At 42.9% G+C, this 20,471-nt stretch overlaps 1 protein-coding gene across 14 annotated transcripts in view; it reads right to left on the bottom strand.

Moving 5' to 3' along the window:
* lef1 (lymphoid enhancer-binding factor 1) overlaps positions 1-20,471 on the bottom strand; it is a 156,032-nt gene that overhangs the window by 51,777 nt on the left and 83,784 nt on the right. For 6 of the 14 annotated variants that reach the window (XM_068045383.1, XM_068045362.1, XM_068045455.1 and 3 more), the window contains exons 6-9: positions 16,080-16,202; positions 15,550-15,712; positions 13,538-13,645; positions 9,802-9,850 (exon numbers count right to left, since the gene is read on the bottom strand). In XM_068045383.1, the coding sequence (XP_067901484.1) occupies positions 9,802-9,850; positions 13,538-13,645; positions 15,550-15,712; positions 16,080-16,202 (443 nt within the window). Of the gene's footprint in view, positions 1-4,369; positions 4,608-9,801; positions 9,854-13,537; positions 13,646-15,549; positions 15,713-16,079; positions 16,203-20,471 lie in introns of those variants that run through there. The other 8 variants (XM_068045372.1, XM_068045353.1, XM_068045426.1 and 5 more) reach the window with 4 other exon arrangements.

The raw sequence follows: 20,471 nt of genomic DNA, 5'->3' as shown, positions 1-20,471 counted from the left end.
TGCCAAAATGGACAATTTCACATTTTCCCACATTATACTCCATTTGCCAGGTCTTTGCCCATTCACTTAACCTATTTATATCCCTTTATGGCCTCCTTATGTACTCTTCACTACTTACTTTCCTACCTATCTTTGGGTCATCAACAAATTTAGCAACCATACCTTGGGTCCCTTCATCCTAGTCATTTATATAATTGTAATAAGTTGAGGTCCCAGCACTGATCCCTGCGGCACACCACTTGTTACATCTTGCCGACCAGAAAATGACCCATTTATGCCTACTCTCTATTTCCTGTTAGCTAGCCAATCTTCACCCGTGCCAATATGTTATCCCCTACACCATGAGCTTTTATTTTCTGCAATATCCTTTGATGTGGTACCTTATCAAATGCCTTCTGGAAATCTAAGTACAATACATCCACCGGTTCCCCTTTATCCACAGCACATGCTACTTCTTCAAAGAGCTCCAATAAAGTGGTTAAACATGATTTCCCTTTCACAAAACCATGTTGACTCTGCCTGATTACCTTGAACTTTTGTAAGTGCCCTGCTATAACGCCTTTAATAATAGCTTCTAACATTTTCCCTAGAACAGATGTTAAGCTAACTGGCCTGTAATTTCCTGCTTTCTCTCTCTCTTCCTTTTTGAATAAAGAAGTTACATTTGCTATTTTCCAATCGAATGGAACTTTCCCCGAATCTAGGGAATTTTGGAAAAATTAAAATCAATGCATCAACTATCTCACTAGCCACTTCTTTTAGGACCCTAAGATGAAATCCATCAGGACCCGGGGAATTGTCAGCCCGCAGCTCCAACAATTTGCTCAATATCACTTCCCTGGTGATTGTAATTTTCTTGAGTTCCTCCCTCCCTTCCCTGATTTACATGTATTTCTGGGATCTTACTTGTATCCTCTATAGTGAAGACTGATGCAAAATACCTTTTCAATTCATCTGCCATCTCTTTATTTTCCCTTATTAATTCCCCAGACTCACTTTCTATAGACCAATGCTCACTTTGTTAACTTTTTAAAATATCAATAGAAACTATCTGTTTTTATATTTCTAACCAGCTTTCTCTCATACTCTAATTTTTCCTCTTTATCAATCTTTTCAGTCATTCTTTGCTGTTTTTTATATTTGATCCATCTTCTGACCTGCCACCTATCTTTGTGGAATTATATGCTTTTTAAGTTTGATACTATCTTTAACTTTTTTTAGTTAACCACGGATGGTGGGTCCTCCCCTTGGAATTTTTCTTTCTCGTTGGGATGTATCTATTCTGTGTATTCTGAAATATCCCCTTAAATGTCTGCCACTGCATCTCTATTGACCTATCCCTAAACCTAATTTGCCAGTTTACTTTAGCTAGCTCTGCTTTCTTACCCTCATAATTGCCCTAGTTCAAGTTTACATTCTTCTCTCCCTCAAACTGAATGTAAAATTCAATCATATTATGATTGCTGCTACCTAGGGGCGCCTTCACTATGAGATCATTAATTAATCCTATCTCGTTGCACAATACCAGGTCTAGTATAGCCTGCTCTCTGGTTGGCTCCTGAATGTAGTAATATTTTTATCAGAGTTTTTTTTAATGCGTCTTTAACCAAACAGTTGCTTATCAGCACCTGAGTCTTTAAAGGTTCATGGGGTCTAAATCTATAGAATCGTAGAATGGTTACAGCATAGAATGAGGCCATTCAGCCCATTGTGTTCGTGCTGACTCTCTGCAAGAGCAATTCAGCTCATCCTTTCCTCCGTAGCCGTGCAAATGTTTTCTCTTCAGATAATTATCCAATTCTCTTTTGAAAGCCACAATTGAATCTACCTCTACCACACTATCAGGCAGTGCATTCCAGATCCTAACCACTTGTTGCGTAATTGTTTTTTCTCTTGTCGCCTTTGTTTCTTTTGCCATTCACTTTAAATCGATGTCCTCTGATTCTCGACCCTTCTGCCAATGTGGACAGTTTCTCCCCAGCTATCGGCAAGTCTGATTTGTGGGTGCAAAACAGAAGCCCCGACAACCAATGTAGCAGGATAGAGGCCACATTAGACCTGCATGGGTGTTCCAGCCATTGCTAAACATGGCGCCTTGTTTTTTAGGCTGCCCTGGCAGCTGCCTGAAATGAGTGTAGGCTTCATTTCACTGTTGAAATAAGGTCCCGTTTCACACCTGGACTCCTAAATTTGTTTGCCCGAGTCGGAGTTTGCAAAGTGTACACTCCTCCTGGTATTTCTGGGTTTTGAGCAGCCTAATCAGTGGTCCTAAAAGGGTCTGCTAGATGTTACTTTAAAAAAAGACCCCAGAATTTCAGTGTGGCTTTTTTGTGGAGTCGGTATGATGAGTACTGCTCCTCCCAGAGCTACAAACAATGGGACAGCACACTGTTGCCTCCCACTCATCACCTCCCCACCCTCCATCTGCGTAGACCTCACCTTCCTATTTTCTCTGAGCTGAGCTGCCAACTCCATGTCCTCTCCATCACAAAGACTTCCTAATTCCACCTCTGAAATTTTGCCCATCTCTGCCCCAACCTCCAGCTGTTGCTGAAACCCTCTGGCTTCTTTTGTTACCTCCAGATTCAACTATTCCAATACTCTCCTGCCCAATCTCCCACCTATATAAACTTAAGGTGATCCGAATCTCTTCTGTCCATATCCTAACTCACACCAAGTCCTATTCACCCATCATCCCTTTGCTCACTGACCTACATTGGCTCCCGATCCACCACTGAAAATTCTCATCCTCATATTTAAATCCCTCCATGGCCTCACATATCCCTATCACTGTAATCTCCTCCAGCCCTACAACGTTCTGAGGGCTCTGCTCTCCTTCGACTCTGGCCTTTTCTGCATCCCCCACTTCCTTTGCCCCACCATTGGTGGCTGTGCTTTCATTTCCTCCCTAAATCTTTCTGCCTCTCCCTCCTCCTTTAAGACACCCCTTAAAAACAATATTTTTGACCAGCAGAAGTACTACTAGAAGGGCAGATCATAATAAAGTCTTTTGTGGGTAATTTGATGATTCAATTAATATCTGTTGGCTTGGCTCAGTTCTAGCTCTCTAGCTTTTGAGTCTGAAGATTGCGTGTTAAAGTCCCTCTTCAAGACTTGAACACGTAATCTAGCCAAATATTTCAGTACAATAATGAATTGTTGGACTTGCCAATTTTTGTATGAGACCTCAAACCAACGCCCGAGCTGCCTGGTCAGGTGGATAAAAAAGATCCAATACCATTTGAAGAGATGCCAAAAAATTATTATCTAGTCATTTGCTTGTGAGATCCTGATCTGACTTTCAAAAACAGTTCAATTGTTGTGAAATGCTTTTGGATAGTCTGTCCTAAAGATGGGATATGTTACATATAAGAACACAAGAAATAGAGCAGCAGTAGACCATATTGCCCATCGAGCCTGCTCCGCCATTCAATAGGATACATGTTCCTTTCTTCCCTATCACCCGGCAGCAACAACAACTTGCATTTATGTAGCACCTTTACCATAGTAAGCATCCCAAGGTGCTTCACAGGAGCGTTATCAAACGAAGTTTGACACCCAAGCATGGAAAGAGATATTGGGGCAGCTGACCAAAAGCTTGGTCAAAGAGGTAGATTTCAAGAAGCATCTTAAAAGAGGAGAGAGAGGTAGTGAGGTGGAGAGTTTCAGGAATGGAACTTCGGAGCTTAGAACCTAGGCTCTAGGGCACGGTCGCTAATCAGGGGAGTGATGGTAATCAGAGATGCTAAAGAGGCCAGATTTGAAGGAGTACAGAGATGTCAGAAGTTTACAGAGATTTATTTTAGAGATACAGCACTGAAACAGGCCCTTCGGCCCACCGAGTCTGTGCCGACCAACAACCACCCACTTATACTAACCCTACAGTAATCCCATAATCCCTACCACCTACCTACACTAGGGGCAATTTACAATGACCAATTTACCTATCAACCTGCAAGTCTTTGGCTGTGGGAGGAAACCGGAGCACCAGGCGAAAACCCACGCAGACACAGGGAGAACTTGCAAACTCCACACAGGCAGTACCCAGAATTGAACCCGGGTCCCTGGAGCTGTGAGGCTGCGGTGCTAACCACTGCGCCACTGTGTTGTCAATGGATATTTCTTCAAACTTAGAGGAGTGAACTCACTGTTTGCTTACGAGATATTTGCCTGAAGGGATGAGAATGGCTGTGTCTTTGAGTCAATATTTCTATCGCTACTATGAAATACTGGAAGTGCTGATGTCTAGATGACCAAAGAGAACTTGGCTGAAATTCAATGTTACTGGCAGGTCTTTGGCTGATCCCTTATCTATGATACAATACTCACATTCTTGGTCATTTCATCCTAGGTCATTCTCTTCACAGCAAAGATTTGGAATATCATTTTAGCCCTTAATGCTTTTGCTCCTAATCCTCAGGACCTCCTCAAAAAGGGAATTAGCTCCTGTGTCCATAAAGACTTCACAAGCTGCTCCTGATCCTGTTGGTCTTTCATGTTGCGTTTTTGTAGAGCCATCACTAGTACCATCACCGGGTTCTGTCTGCACTGTGATGGACATCATCTGTAGTCCAGAGGCAGCAATGGTCATTTATCCCTTCTCACCACTGTTTGTGAAAATTAAGCCCAACCTTTGTTATTGCATGGCCTTTCTAAAAAGTGTCTTACTTGTAATATTGCCAAAAAAGTCTTCTATTCGAAATTGCCAAACTAAATTGGATTATTCTGCATAAATATATTAGTAAATAAAGTACCATAAAGTAATATTTTGGTTATAAACAGATACATAGAAATTAGAGAGGCGAAGCAAATGAATCTGAACTCTCTTGTTAGTGTATACAATTTTGAAAAGAAGTAATTTTTTAAAAATATGGTTCGGTGCACACGCAATGAATGTTTTACAGACTGGATTTCCATCTTGTCATAGGCAATGGGTGGAAAAGCTAGAGAGGGCAGTTTTAATCTCACTACTGTCCCTTTTTACGCCTGAAAGGGGGTTAGTAACGGCCTGAAAACTGAAAAACAAAGTCCTGCCTGCTTATTGCTACAGGTCCTCCAAGTTCTGATATTAGGTTAGTGCTCCCATCAGAGACAGTAATGCTTGGAAAGGGGAATGATGATGTTAAAATCCCGACCCCTGTTCTGTTGCTACCACCAGTTCAACCTGTTCGGAAACCATGAGCAGTACAGATGAGTAGGTAACTGTTTATAGCGGTATTTAAAAGCATTCGTAGGGATATGTTAGCATATTGTTTGCTGGATTAGTAATCCAGCCCTGAATGAATAATCCAGAGAACATAAATTTGAATCCCACTATGGCATTACATAAATGCAATATTGTTTTTCCATCTTTATTTTCTTCAGTGAGTGCAATTACACATTCACTGAATCTCAGGGTCTGTCACAAAAGTGTATGAAAATGGAAAATAAAACACTAATTCTACAGTGTGGTTATTATATAAAAAATAAAATATATGTTTTAAGATAATTGGCAGCAAAAATCAGTGTGGTGGGGGCCGGAGATGAGAAGCTTTGGCATACGGTCAGTTGCTGTGATCTGCCTGAAAGAGCAGTGGAAGTTGATTCAATAATAACTTTCAGAAGGGAATTGGGCAAATATTCAAAAAGGAAATATTTGCAGGGCTATGGGAAAAGGGTAGGGCAGCTCTCCTAAAGAGCTGGCACAGGCACGGTGGGCTGAATGGCCTGTCTCTGTGCTCTAAGATTCAAGGATAGCAGCATTTTCAGGCAGTAACCTCAACTTGAGGCTGAGATGACAGCTGTGAACTACAGGTCGAAGAGGTCACCAGGGTTAGAGTGATTTTGGAATTCAGCATAACCGGCCCTAGCGCTAGACACGTGACACAAAATTTCAGTTTGAGCTAACAGCAGGAGAATCTACCAGGATACAACCGATCCTTGAGTGGTGGCACACTATTCATCCATGAGAGGCGTCACAGCAGAATCAGATCCTGCCTTCAGCCAATGTCCACATGCCCATAGTTTTCAACAGTGGTCACTGGACAGGTCAGGAGTGGGAGGGAATCTGGGCTGATTTCCCACTGCTACCCACCCATCGTTCTGCCACAACCCCGTTCCTTCAGCCAAGTGCATTGCAGCTGACAACTGCACTCCTGTGACCACCCCAGCTCAGCTCAAATAACTCAACACAGACCATGGATTGAACCTGGGATCTTCCTGTTCTGTATGACACACGACCAAGTGCTGCAATTCACTGCTGAGCCTGTCACCAGGGTCTGTTACAAATGAAAGACAATACACCCTTCAACTAAGGAGTTTCTCCAGTGAATTATCTTCAATTTCACAAGTAACATAGGAAACAAACTTTAAACAGCCTGCCTGCCCCTGTCCTAATCCACACAGGGTTACGTACATCCCTCACAGCCTGAGTTACACAGATGGTCTTCCTCAGTCATTTCCACAGCCACTATTGATGCAGGCACCTTGATAATTATCTAGCCACAGGTATAACTGCATTCTTCCCCATCTCCCATGTATCAGCACAGGAGTGCAGTGACCACACTCCCCAACTGGGGACCAAAATTCATTCAACCCAGGGAAATGGATTTCAGTGAAAACCTCATTTCCCTTTGCTGAACAAGTCCTGATAGCTCAAAGCATCCCACCTAATCACTGGCTATCAAACCCAACAGTCATAATTGGTTTGTTGGATATTTTCATTGCAATGAACCATAGAATCATAACAGTTAAAGCACAGAAGGAGGCCTTTCGGTCTATCTTGTCCATACTGGCTCACTGCAAGAGCAACCCAGCTAGTCCCACTCCCCTGTCCTTTCTCTGTAGCCCTGCAAATTATTTCTCTTCAGGTGTTTATCCAGTTCTCTTTTGTGCGCCTCAATTGAATGTGCCTCCACAACACTCTCAGGCAGTGCATTCTAAATCCTAACCACTCACTGCGTGAAAAATATTTTCCTCATGTCGCCATTGGTTCTTTTGCCAAAAATCGTCTCCAATTGGGGCCTCAACAATGTTAATTGGCTGCCTGCCTCTGTGGAGTGGGCATCCACTTGCCAGCCAGCCTTTGGGTAAGTTCCCTGGCAGTGGGAATGCATTAGGGAGCTGTCCTGACGCGGTTCCCCCTATTTTCCCAGCCCCCCCTGCCTCCAGGCCCGCCATCACGTACCCGGAAAGTTCAGCCCTACACCTCTATTTATAAAGCCCAGTATCCCATATGTTTCATTAATCACTTTCTCAACCTGCCCTGCAACCTTCAGCAATTTGTGCACATGTACCCCCAGATCCCTCTGCTCCTGCACGCCTTTTAGAATTGTATCCTTTATTTTATATTGCCTTTCCTTTCTACCAAAATGTATCACTTCCCACTTCTCTGCATTAAATTTCACCTGCCACGTGTCTGCCCATTCCAGCAGCCTGTCTATGCTCTCTTGAAGGTTATCACCATTCTCTTCACAGTTCACAATACTTCCAAGTTTTGTGTCATCTGCAAATTTTTAAATTGTGCCCTGCACAACCAAGTCTAGATCATTAATATATATTGTCATGCAGACCCCCACATGCAAGAATGAGGCATATTAATTTTGTCATATGAATATTGATTTTAAACGGTTGCTGGAGTGAAGAAATTACTTGTTTGAAGATCACTAGACACTGGGCTGGAAGGACATTTGCATACTAAGAGACGCTGCTTGTGGAGACAAAGGGCTATTCCCTGCTCCAATTAAAGCAAATGTATTTTGATCACCAGACATTGGAGGTGTAAGGAAGTGTATTCCAGGCCCTGCTAAGATTATACAATCCACAAAGCCAGAACTGGTTAAACCAACTGGTCACATGACTAACTGACTCATCCAGGTTTTTTGAACTATCCACAGGACAGTTTGAATTCAGAAGGCAGTGTGCAACTGAAGCTGAAACAAGCAAGTGTCTCGCCTGGCTGCCCCTCTCTCTCGCTTTCTCCCAAGCCACTGGACCCAAGGAAGACACGTAAACCTCAAGAGAGAAAAGACTCCGACATCAGAACAAGTTGAAGCGTGAACTGGGCCCCAAAGAATTGCAAGACTTACTGGCAGCCACACACTCCACATTGAACTTAAAGGACCGTAACTACCAGATATTGCCTCAATCTTTTCCCCTTTATTCCTTCTACTTCTTCTGTTGCTGTCTGTTTGTGTGTTTATCCGTATGCACGCTAACATGGTCGCGTCGCATATTTGTAGTCGTTAACCGGATTAGAATTTAAGATTAATAAACTTCTACCTTGCTTGTTTAAATCTAAGGAAACCTGTCTGATTTCTTTGCCTTACAGTTGGAGCGGTGAACAAGGATTCACTGAGGGGGAGCAAAAAACACAGTGTTTTCAAATTAAACTCTGTTACAGTTGAATCAGGCAAAGGCTGAGCGGGAACCCCTAGACCCCTTCTCACCTGGTTGTAACAATATCAAGAAAAGCAGTGGTCCTAATACTGACCCCTGGGGAACCCATCTGTATACCTTCCTCTAGTCTGAAAAACAACCGTACATCACTACTCTCTGTTTCCTGTCACTCAGCCAACTTCGTATCCACACTATCAGTGTCCCTTTTATTCCATGGACTTCAACTTTGCTGACAGACCTGTTATGTGGCACTTTATCTCATGGCTTTTTGAAGTCCATGTACACCACATCCACCACATTACCCTCATCAACCTTCTCTGTTACCTCATCAAAAAAACTCAATCAAGTTAGTTAAACATGATTTGCCCTTATGATTTGCTCGCTTTTGCATAATTAATCCACATTAGTCCAAGTGACTGTTAATTTTGCTTGGATTATGGTCTTAAAACGCTTTCCCACCACCGAGGTTAAACTGACTGGCCTGTTGTTGCTGGGTTCACTGATGCACTATTTGCTGTTTGCTGAGAGGTCGTAAGTCAACATTGGACAGTCACATTGATTCCAGAAGCCATAACAAAAGTTTTGTTCCAAAACTTAGAATGTGCAAAATTTAAAGAATAAATGTGTGAATGCAATAACGAAAAGGACAATTCATCATGTTCTTCTGCTTCAATCAGTACAAACTTTCAGGGAGTCACTGTAGACCTTTCAAGCTAACATAGCACCAGATACCATCAACAGAACACATCTGTGAGCCGCATGCAGCATAAAAACCCAATACCTCATCACTGGCCCAACATCAGAGGTCCCTGGCTTCGACCTCCCTCGAAGACAGTGGACTGCGCTCAACCTAATCCACACAGCATGTGGACAATGCAGCCACCTTCTCCATAAGTGTAAGGTGAGGGACGACCCGTACCATGATTGTGACCATGAGTCCCATACCATGGAACACATCACGTCAACCTGCCCACTAAGATCTGTTGCAGGAGGCACCTCATTTATCCACTCAGCATCTCAGGAGTTTATCAAATGGATAGTCAAACTAGACATCCCATTACAAGCTTTTCCATCATACAAATGTAGCAGTAGCACTGTTTAGTTACAAGTTGGAGCATACCAATTATGAATGCTGCGGCCAAACACTACAAATGTACGACATTTTAAAAATTGCACTTTCAATGCATCTGATTAGGTGTGGGAAGTGTGAGGGGAGGTGGGGAAAGGGGGGAGCTAACAGTCGCTTCAGTAGCCCTTTCCCAATGTGATCGGACCGGGTTTACTCTGTAATTGGATATAATGAGAAACAATTAAACCCAGCAGGATTGCAGTGCTGTGTAAATGACAATCTGGATCCACACTGAAGTGCAAGGTTTTGTTAAAATGAGTTGCAATGTCTGGCAATAATATTATTTTATTTCTTACCTGAGGTGGTTTCCTGCATCTTTTCACGTTTCCTCTTCTTCTTCTTTCCCTTCAACATTTGAAACAAATTCAAGATATTTTATAGATCAGTTATTTATACTAAATGAACAATATTGCAAACAAATCGACAGGAAACAGCGGGGGGTGAAACTGGTCTCGGGAGGTAGCACACAATGGCCAATAGTAAGTCAATAGTCCGTCTTCTACCCACCCGATTATCTTTTCTGTTTTCTATTCATTATTGCCTGTTTTGTGCTACGTTCGAATGCCAATTTCATCAATAATGTTAACAATGTTTTTGAATCATGTGGACACACAAGACATTAACCTTAAATACACAATAGCGGGAATTTTAACTCCTCCTCTGGCAGAAACTGGGTGCGCAGGGCAGGGAAAACGAAGCACAAGAACACAGGAACACAAGAAATAGGAGCAGGAGTAGACCATAACTGCTCGTACTCCCTATGCATAACCTCTTTCCTAGTCCTAGCTATGTTTTTGGTACCCACGTGGACCACAACAACTGGATCCTCCCTCTCCCACTGCAAGTCCCTCTCCAGCACAGAGCAGATGTCCTGAACCCGGCGCCAGGCAGGCAACATAGCCTTCTGGACTCTCGCTCTTGGCCGCAGAGAACTGTATCTATCCTCCTGATTATACTGTCCTCTACTACCACTACATTCCTGTTTACTCCCCTCGCTTGAATAGCTTCCTGTACCATGGCGCCATGCTCAGTTTGCTCATCCATCCTGCAGTCCTCACTCTCATCCATACAAGCATGAAGAATCTCAAACCTGTTGGACAATTGCAAGGGCTAAGGCTCCTTCACTTCTGCCATCTAGATCCACTTTCCTGCCTCACTCTCAGTCACACCCTCCTGTCCTTGACCACTAACCAAATTAGAAGACCCTATCTTAAGGGGTGTAACTGACTTCTGGAACAAAATGTCCAGGTAACTTTCCCCATCCCTGATGCATCGCAGTGTGTGTAGCTCAGCCTCTAGCTCATTGACTCTGAGCCGAAGCTCCTCGAGTTGCAGACATTATTCGAATCGGGCGAACTACCTGCTCTGTCCTGATTTTAAAATGCTTCGTTTTTCAGGCATATGAGGTGTCCACCAGAATCAGACAGGTGCCTCATAAATTTATGCAAACTAGGGGTCCCAGTATGAAAATAGGAGATCAGCAGGATTCCCGCAATGGTTGCCCAGGTCCCAGTCTGAATTGAAGACCAAAGAGTTAAGATTAAACGCTATTGTTTGTGGGGCCAGGAGGAACAGGAATAACCATGAAAGAAGTGTGAGGCTGTCATACCCCAGAGTCACCCTCACCTGAACCACTGACTGCCCCGCCCAACCTCATCTCCCCACTACCCGTCTCCAATTTCCTAATGACCCCTCTCATAATGTGGGTGGGAAGTCATCCAGCGGCATGTTTAATGGGGCTTGGCCGTGAAAATTGTCTGGACCTCCCACTGCCACTCCAGACAAGCCAGTCGTTCACTTGGCTGCAGGAGTTAATATTCCCATCATTGTGTCTGTACTGGTTGACTCTCATTAACAAAAAGGCAAAAACAACTCATGAGGAAATTGGATAAAGGCAAGTGAAAGTTCAACTATTGTGAGTTCACCTACAGGTGCAGAATTTGCACACGCAAATTGTTTTAAAGCAGCTAGTATGACTGAGAAAGAAACAGAAGCAAGCAAAGCTACCCACAGTATAAAACAGGCTCTCAACAGCCTAGTGTGCTTTGTAACAAGACTCATATTACAGTGAAGGTACTGTAACAAATGACATGAAGACATCAGGTGTCAAGGTCCAATAGCTTTCTAACAGAGAGCCTATTCACAACCTTACAATGAGGTACGGGTGTGTGTGACTCAATCTGGGCAAAGGATAAAGAAGTATCCTTGCAATTCTACCTGTCTAAAACACTAACCTCCCCATTTGTATGCTTTTGCCTGAAATTTAATACAATTGCATTTTTATGAGGTTCTGGTAGACACTGCGAGGACATAATCAAATAGCTTTATTTGATTTTATTTCAATCGCTCCCTTATGTATTGCGTTCAATTCTGTGCAACATGATTTTGTGGCATCTGTCTGAGTAATACTGAGGTGAAAATCCATCTTTTGAAATCTGGAAAAATGTGGAGCAACTTAACCTAAATAGAAATGAACAGGGCTTCAGATTCCATTGTAAAGCTTGGCTGTGCTCCACAATAGCTCGGCTGTGCTCCACAACAGCTCGGCTGTGCTCCACAATAGCTCAGTTGGTTGGAGCAATGAGTTGTTGAATAGTGCAGACTAGCAAGGACCCAAGTTCAATCCCCTGTTGGCTGGTTATCGATCAATCGAGGGAGAATATCCACCAAGGTTCTTGCTCACTACACATGCTAATGTCAGGGGAGGCTTTGCTCTCCTCCTTATGATTGAACATCCTGACAATACTTGACTGCCAAAGCACTCATGTGAATAATTGGTCACATGGACAAGTTAAGTGAGGATGGCTGTTATATGGAGCTTTAACTTAGTAAGGAGTCAATACCTTCAGGAGAGAAGGTTTAGGATTTAAAAAATATTTGCTGTATGTCTGTTAACTTATATGAGCACCACCTTCGTGAAAAAGCAGGGATAATTTTTGTCTTCAATGCCTGAAACTAGCAGGGTGGATATTCTGCCTGTTATTGAAGCCTGTTATTTTCTTCCCTGCTGATCTATAATGGATCAGCATACTGCCCAAATGCTGAAGAGTGCAGTTAGTCCCCAGTGTTTGGCGAAGCTTTATCTGTTCATTTGCAAACACGTATCAATCCCATTGAAATACCTCATCCTGCTCACAACATGACTGATGAAAATGATGCACATCTCTCCTCCCGCACCAACGACTTGCCAAACACTTTTCAGTGAACATCATACCCTTTAAATGAGACTCACTCTATTAACAGTTACATACGTGCCAATTTGAACATTTAATGTAATTTGACTTAAACATCTTGCAAGATACCACCTGCACTTGCCGCAAATACTCTCAGCTGCTAAGTCACTTGATATCACAATGACCAACAATTTGGGGGGCGGCACAGTGGCGCAGTGGTTAGCACCGCAGCCTCACAGCTCCGGGTTCAATTCTGGGTACTGCCTGTGTGGAGTTTGCAAGTTCTCCCTGTGTCTGCGTGGGTTTTCTCCGGGTGCTTCGGTTTCCTCCCACAAGCCAAAAGACTTGCAGGTTGGTAGGTAAATTGGCCATTACAAATTGTCCCTAGTATAGGTAGGTGGTAGGGAAATATAGGGACAGGTGGGGATGTGGTAGGAATATGGGATTAGTGTAGGATTACTATAAATGGGTGGTTGATGGTCGGCACAGACTCGGTGGGCCGAAGGGCCTGTTTCAGTGTTGTATCTCTAAACTAAAACTAAAACTAAATAAGTCGTAAATAAAACAAAGCGACACAGCAGTCTATGAGTTGTGTCAACCTCACATGTACAGTCTAGTGATGTTACCTATTGGCTTGAGCCTAATATGTTTGAACAGGAGAGATTTCCTTATCAAAGAGCGGAGACAATGATAATAGAGATAATATTTTTTTCACCCTGGGAAGCTGAAGTTATTTCAAGCTGGAAATGTCTGAAAATTCTTTTATGTATGAGCTGTAAGCTCCCTTTTGAAAAAAAAGAGGGTAAAGGAAAAGCAAAAGGCCTTGAGAGGAGCCCAGATAGAAACACAAGAAACTTACATAGTTATCCCGCGCAGACCAGCCTGGGTAAAGCTGCATGTGAAGTTGCCGCTCCTTGCGAGCCAGTTCATAGTACTTTGCTTGCTCCTCACGAGACAAAGCATGCCACTGTAACAAGAAGAGATGGGCAGATATTCAGTGGGGGAAATGAGCATAACTGATTAGAAAATGACTACAGTTCATTTTTATTGAAAAAAATAATTTTGTTGGTGAAAGGAAATCATCACAATTGCATGTATATAGACTGACATTCAATCACAATACATCCTGTTCACACACAAGGGGGCTAATTTTGACCTTGAACAATATTGGACAATATTGGCTTTGGCCCTCCTCCCCTATTAAACAGCTCTCGTGATTTCTGTTTCCATTGAAGTCAATGGGAGAGGGGATGTTACAGGAGATGAAACAGCCAGCAGTTCTAGCCATCTTTGACTGAGTTGGCTGGCCTCAGATACATCTCCCAGCATTTGTTCTGATGGGCAGGAAAGAAGTGACCAAGCTGGAGGATGCAGGATTACCTACACCCTACACACTTTCTAATTCCTGTTTCTTCCTCCTGACAGGCAAAAAGTCATACACACACACACACAACTTTCATAGTGGTCATATTTTGACGTTGGTATTGAATTAAAGATTAATCTACTGGAAACTGCTGTGAGCAACTTAGTTTATTTGAACTCTTTTTTATTAAAGAATTGGAAATGGGGAGAAAGGATTGACTACCAGTGCGCTCCAAAGGCAGACATGCTAGGTGATCAACGGCAGCAGCAGAGTAGTTGGAGGTCATGTGACAAAACCTGCTGAATTTCGTCTATTTCGGCAATTCCAAGTCACATGGAGTCACCACGGCTTGCACCAGTAGTTTAAACACCCAGGAGATTTCTCCACACAACAATTTCATTGATTCAATCTCAATTCTTTCTAGCTCCCCATCTCCACATTCACCCTCTGCAATAAAGAAGGTTGTCGCTCATGTACTTCAGATTCAGCCTGCAGTACAAACTTGTCAAATCTAAAAGGGGGTTAGTCAATGGTGCTTTTTTTGTTACGTATCAAGTGACAGAACAAAGGAGGATAGCCAGAGGCAATGGTAACTGTAGGGGCAGATATCTCTTAAAACTGACACTGGTGACTTTCGCAAGGAATGAAAGGCTGGGATTATTAGTGCAGGAATGCCAGCAGGCTAGTACAGGACCTTTCCGTGACCTAACGTCGATTCCATGTGGTTTACCTTTACATCACCAATGCTGAGCTGGCTTCTTTAATAGTGTAGCAAGCGCAGTCATTACTCAAAGGAATATGTCCAGAACTGATATGCTTTGAGTAAGACAGAGAGAGAGAGAGAGAGAGGAATTAGCTGGGATTGCTGACCCATCCCAAATTGTCCTGGAGTCTCTAGGAATTAAAGTATAAACTCTCCAAACACTGCTGTGAGCCACTTGGGAGAAACATCAGAGGATCACTAAAAAAAGATTGGATATTTTCTTTTCCATTCTATTTGAGCATTTTTGTTAATTAGATTTAAAATATTAGAGATGCAAATAAAGGCTGTTTGACTGGGTGAGGTGGTTGGGGGGGGGGTTGCCGGGGTGGGGGGGGGGGGTGGTGCATGGGATGAAAGCTCCAGAAACCAAGTTGCCAACTCTGGGATGTGAGTTTATTTAGAATTGGACTTGACTGGCAGTGCTAGAAGAAGTGAAATGTAGCAAAATTACAAAAAAAAACCCTGCCAAAGTGAAGTCAACCAGAATATGAATGACTCCAAAGAAGCTGTGAACATCTGATTTTCTGCTTTTATATTGGGACTGCACCTTTATGTGTTCTCATCCTTACACTCTTGCAAGTAGTCTGTCCTGCATAGAATGGCTACAGGTCCAAGGAGGAGACTCAATCCAGCTCGCTCAGCACACTAGACCCAACGCCATATGGGCACTGATCTAATACAACTTCCAACTCCAAGTTACAAAAGACAAAGATTTTATTCTTTAGGTTGCAGAATGTCTACCCACCCTTCTGCCAAGGATTTGATTGATTGCTGCACTCTCTTTCAATGTGCACTCTGCCACCACGTTCGCTCTCATCTCTTTCATGTATAACATAAAGGCATTGAGAGGCTTCTTGATGTGAGGTTTTTTAGCCTCTTGTTCCTTCCTCGTTTCATGGTGAGGTTTTCTGTAGGCAAAAAATTGAACGTATTGTTTACCAATTTAAATCATTCCCATGGTTGGAGCAATTACTAAAACACAAAATCATTCTGCCTCTCCTCCACCCCACCCATTAAAAAAGTGTGAATTAGCACAACTTCCTAACACAGGAAGGTGCACAGGAACAGGAAGAGGCCATTCAGCCCCTCCAGTCTGTTCTGCCATTCAATTAGATCATGGCTGATCTGTATCTTAACTCTGGTTTCCCACCTTGGCTCTTTAACACTTGCATAACAAAAATCTAGCAATCTCTGTGTTGAAATTTTGAATAACAGTGTCCTTCCCTCCTCCCGAGAAATAAGAATCATCAGCAAATTTCCAAATCGTTAACTTACAGGTCCATGTGATCAATCTCGCTGTGCATGGGTTCTTGCTTGATTTGGTGGTTCACAATGGCTGGGTGAGGAATTCCGGTTGTAGGAGGGTTAGGGTTACCAGGAATCATAGGATGGGAAAACCTGAATTGGGGTAGATAAAACAACATTATATCAAACACAACACTGAGCCCCCAAAATCACAACTGTACTAGGGTCTTTTGGGGTACACAACCTTGCTCAACGTACACCAGATGGAAGAAAGCAGCATTAGCAAAGTAATTATCATTTAGTAGGTATATAAATGTAGACGTATATACCAAACCCACTTTCAAGCAACATCACCCAGTGCTTTGCAGAATATTTAATCCAGGCAATGAACTATTAATGCTTTTTAAAAAATCATATAGCTCCCTTCAATTGGGAAATACTTAAAATACAAAAGGATGGCAGACCTCAAAATGACTTTAAATGATGGTTAAAACTTTAGGAGGTGGTGTGTGTTGAAACCAGGCTGCAATGTGTAACTCTACACAAGTGCACTCCCTTGTGGCAATAATCTGAGTTACTGTTGACATGGTCATTGGAAAGTGGTGCTCGTGCAGACAACTGCAACTTGAACGCTGCTCATTATCTGCACAGGGGTCGTGCTCTGGTTCCAACTGGGACCAATGTGTTGAGCTGGCTCCAATTGGGAGCCAGGAAGAGCAGGGTCTTAGAAAATCATTGGAATCGTGGATTTTGCCTTCTTTATGCCGATGATTTGCATTATTTATGTGGAAGCTTCATCAAAGGAAAAACTACTGCAGTGCAGAACAGTGCGAACAAACCCAGAAGGGGCCATGTACTCGAAACTTTCGGGGGCAGGAAGGTAAGTAATGTTAAACAGGTGAAGCTCAAGTTTCTTTTGGTATCCCAGCTGTACACAGAAATCTAAAGCAGCTGTGTTTTACTGGAAAGTCCAGTAGGGTCAATTTGCCCAGTGGGATTATACATAAAAGGGAAATAATTATCATTGAGCATCATCCAGTATTAAAATATAGTTAATGTGCATCACACCTTGCAATCGTAAATTAGGAGCAACTCAAGAAAGCAGCAACAGACCCCTATTTAACACTTTGCTGTGCAACAGAGTAATTTTGCCAGCTCACTCAGAAACTCCCTGATTGCACTGCACCTGCATCCCTGATATAAGGCACCTGCACCTATAATCAAAGGATGTTCAACTGGGCTCAGTATCACCAAGAAGAAATCACTCTTTGCAACATAAGGGAAACATAGACAGTCAAATTAGATGAAATTACAGTTAACTGAAGGTGAAACAGCAGTAAAAATCCACATATGAGAGGCCCAGGCAGTGTTTGTTTGGAAACTTTAAACATTACCGGTGAGAACTTTCTGTAGTATTTCATTTTTAAAACAGTAGAGTGGTCACTTTAAAAATAAAACTCTATTTCTCCAAAAGCAACCTTAGCTTTGAGGGGTGGGTTGAGGAATGCAGGGAAGGAGTGATAGGGATGAAAGTGGCAATTCCTGTCTGCTTTATTTACCAGGATCGAACAATTTAAAGAGCATAATATTTGTTTTCTTTCAGTCAAACTGAAAGGGAGTGATTACCACAGGCTAGAAACCTGAGTCACAGCTCCAAGGACTGAGTATCAACTGTGGAAGTAAACAAGCATCACACGCACAGCTATACTGTGCCTCTCGCACTGAAACAACAGACAGCACTTCACATATTTGAAGCCCATTAACTGCTGGATGGACAAATGCAGCAGCCATTCTGTGTTCGCAACTTCCCACAGCCCAGAGATGAATGCCCAGCCTGCTCTGTATTGGTGGAGCTCACTGATGGCATGAATACCAGGAGATAGTCCAACACCTCTTCAAAATCTATGTTAGCTCATGCAACAGGTAAGCAGGGCCTGGGGTTTTAATGTTCAATTTGTACCTTTGTACTGCAGTGAATGTTTTTAGAAGCTTGGTTTATTTTAATCAAAATAAATGTTTCCTATTAATTGCTCCCCATCCAGTCACATGCACAACAAGCCTGTCCACCATCTACAAGGCATAAGTCAGGAATGTGATGGAATACTCTCCATTTGCCTGGATGAGTGCAGCTCTGGCAACCTTCAGGAAGCTCAACACCATCCAAGACAAAGCAGCCCGCTTGGTCAGCACCCCATCCACCACCTTAAACACTCACCCCCTCCAACGCACAGTGGCAGTAGTGTGTACTATCTACAAGATGCACTGCAGCAACTCATCAAGGCTGCTTCGACACCACGTGCCAAACCCGCGATCTCTACCACCTAGAAGGACAAGAGCAGCACAAGCATGGGAACACCATCAACTGCAAGTTCCCCTCCAAGTCACACACCATCCTGACTTGGAACTTTATCGCCACTCTTTCACAATCACTACATCAAAATGCTGGAACTCCCTTCCTAAGCACTGTGGATGTGCCTGTACCAAATGGACTGCAGCGGTTCAAGAGGCAGCTCACCACCAACTTCTCAAGGGCAATTAGGGATGGGCAACAAATGCTGGCCTTGCTAGCGATGCCCACATCCCATGAAATGAATAAAAAAAGGTTTCCAATCTCAGCTGGGGTGGGAATGGGAGGTGCTGATGGGAGGGGAGGTGATTGCTGGGGGAAGGGGTGCAGTTGCTGAATGGAGGACCCAGAGGGCTGGAGGAATTAGCGGAGGGTCAAATCAGCCTAGCACATCTCCTGGTGGCCTGTTACAGAGCAGCATTGGGTAGGGGGTGGGAAATGGGAATGGGCAGGAGGGGTAGGGAGTACAGATGCAGGAAGAAGTCACACCCTCTCTTTGGGAAGACAAGTGTGTACAGTCTACATGTAGACACGACACATTGACTGCGCATTACATGGCTGATAACATTTTGCAGAACTGGCTGATGATGCATGAATCTATCGTTTGCTGCACACAGTGCTCATACACTCTTCACTGTTTCCTCATTCCTACATTTGTCTGGGAAATTATCATATTAATTCAAATAATTTAGTCTGAGCAGTTCATTCTGACTGACTTTGAAAGCAGACAGGATAGTTTAAAAAATATCAAATTAATTTTTTGCTGCCTAATTTCTTTCTGTCAAAATTCACGTGGTTACATCTCAGATAATTCTATAGCAGTTTTTTTTAAAGAAATCTTCAAAGTATAATTCAGGGATTGTGCTTAGTTATTGAGTTAAATTCAGCTCTACTACTTGTGCAATTTGATTCAATGGAAAAACCTCAAAGATGAGCAATGGAAAAAGTTGTTTTGCACAATTAAAAGATGAACTACAAGTTGGCCTTTTGTTGTTGTTTTGTGTCTAAAATGGATTAAACTGTAATAAGTGTGCTTTCAATCAGATAAAAATTCTAATTAATTTTTAAGTTTGATGCTCACAGCAATTTAAATATCTAAACAGTTGAATGAATGGCTATTATATGTTCCCTATCCATTTTTTGAAGAGCATCAGTTTACACAATATTATCACAATTAACTTGAATTATCCTTCCAATTAAATGGCTAATCACAACAGGGCAAACTCAAAATAGTCACCGTACCTGCCAACACATTTGTCACTTGGCCTCTATCAATGCTACTCAAGCCAGTTAGCTAGCCTTTCATCTAGCTCCCTCCTGGAAGGGTTGGGGTCCTGCTACGGGGCTAAGATCAGCATCTTGTCATGTAGGGAGTCTCTAAGTGGGAATCTGCTTGCTGCCCCTCTGTTGTAGGGCATGTTGGAGCAGCAACTCACTGCCACCCTGTTCAACTCTCGCAGACCAGTCAACTTATAGGGCTGTAATTTTATCATGGGGAAACTATGGACTAGTAATGACTGATATGGCAAAAGCCATTCAAATCACAGTAAAGATCATGAACAGTAGTGGGTCAGTTTTATGGGAGTCAAGCTATGGGTTATTTTACTATATTCTTTTCCCCATCCCTTCTGTCACCTCAGTTCTATTTCTATACAGGCTCCTTCACGTCTCTCTCTCTCTCTCCCTCCCATTTTAGTCTTTCTCTATTTACTTTGCTTGATCTTTTTGCATATCTCACTTCCTGCTGCCTCTCTCATTTACCTTCTTGCCTCTCTTCCCTTAATCTTTCTCTCTCTGTATCTCTCTCTCAGTTCTTTTCCTCACTTCCCTCCATATTTCTCACCTTTTCTTTGTTCACTTTCCTCCGACTTTCAATCTCATTTCCTTCTGTCTTCTCCCTCCCCTTCATCAACCTCACATTCCTCCATCTCACTCTTTCTTATTTCCTGTATCTGTCTCTCTCTCTCCCCCCCCCCCCCCCTTCTCTCCTCCACTGAACTGCTGCAGGCCTCTCTTTGATAAAAGTTAGTGTCCATATCAAAGTTACAGCATAGTGGCTTGTTTAGCTGCATATT

The sequence above is a fragment of the Heterodontus francisci genome, chromosome 1 (assembly GCF_036365525.1).
Source record: "Heterodontus francisci isolate sHetFra1 chromosome 1, sHetFra1.hap1, whole genome shotgun sequence".
Classification (NCBI taxonomy): Eukaryota; Metazoa; Chordata; class Chondrichthyes; order Heterodontiformes; family Heterodontidae; genus Heterodontus; species Heterodontus francisci.
Note: the sequence above shows the minus strand (reverse complement) of the source record. Positions and strands in the feature narration are given on the sequence as shown.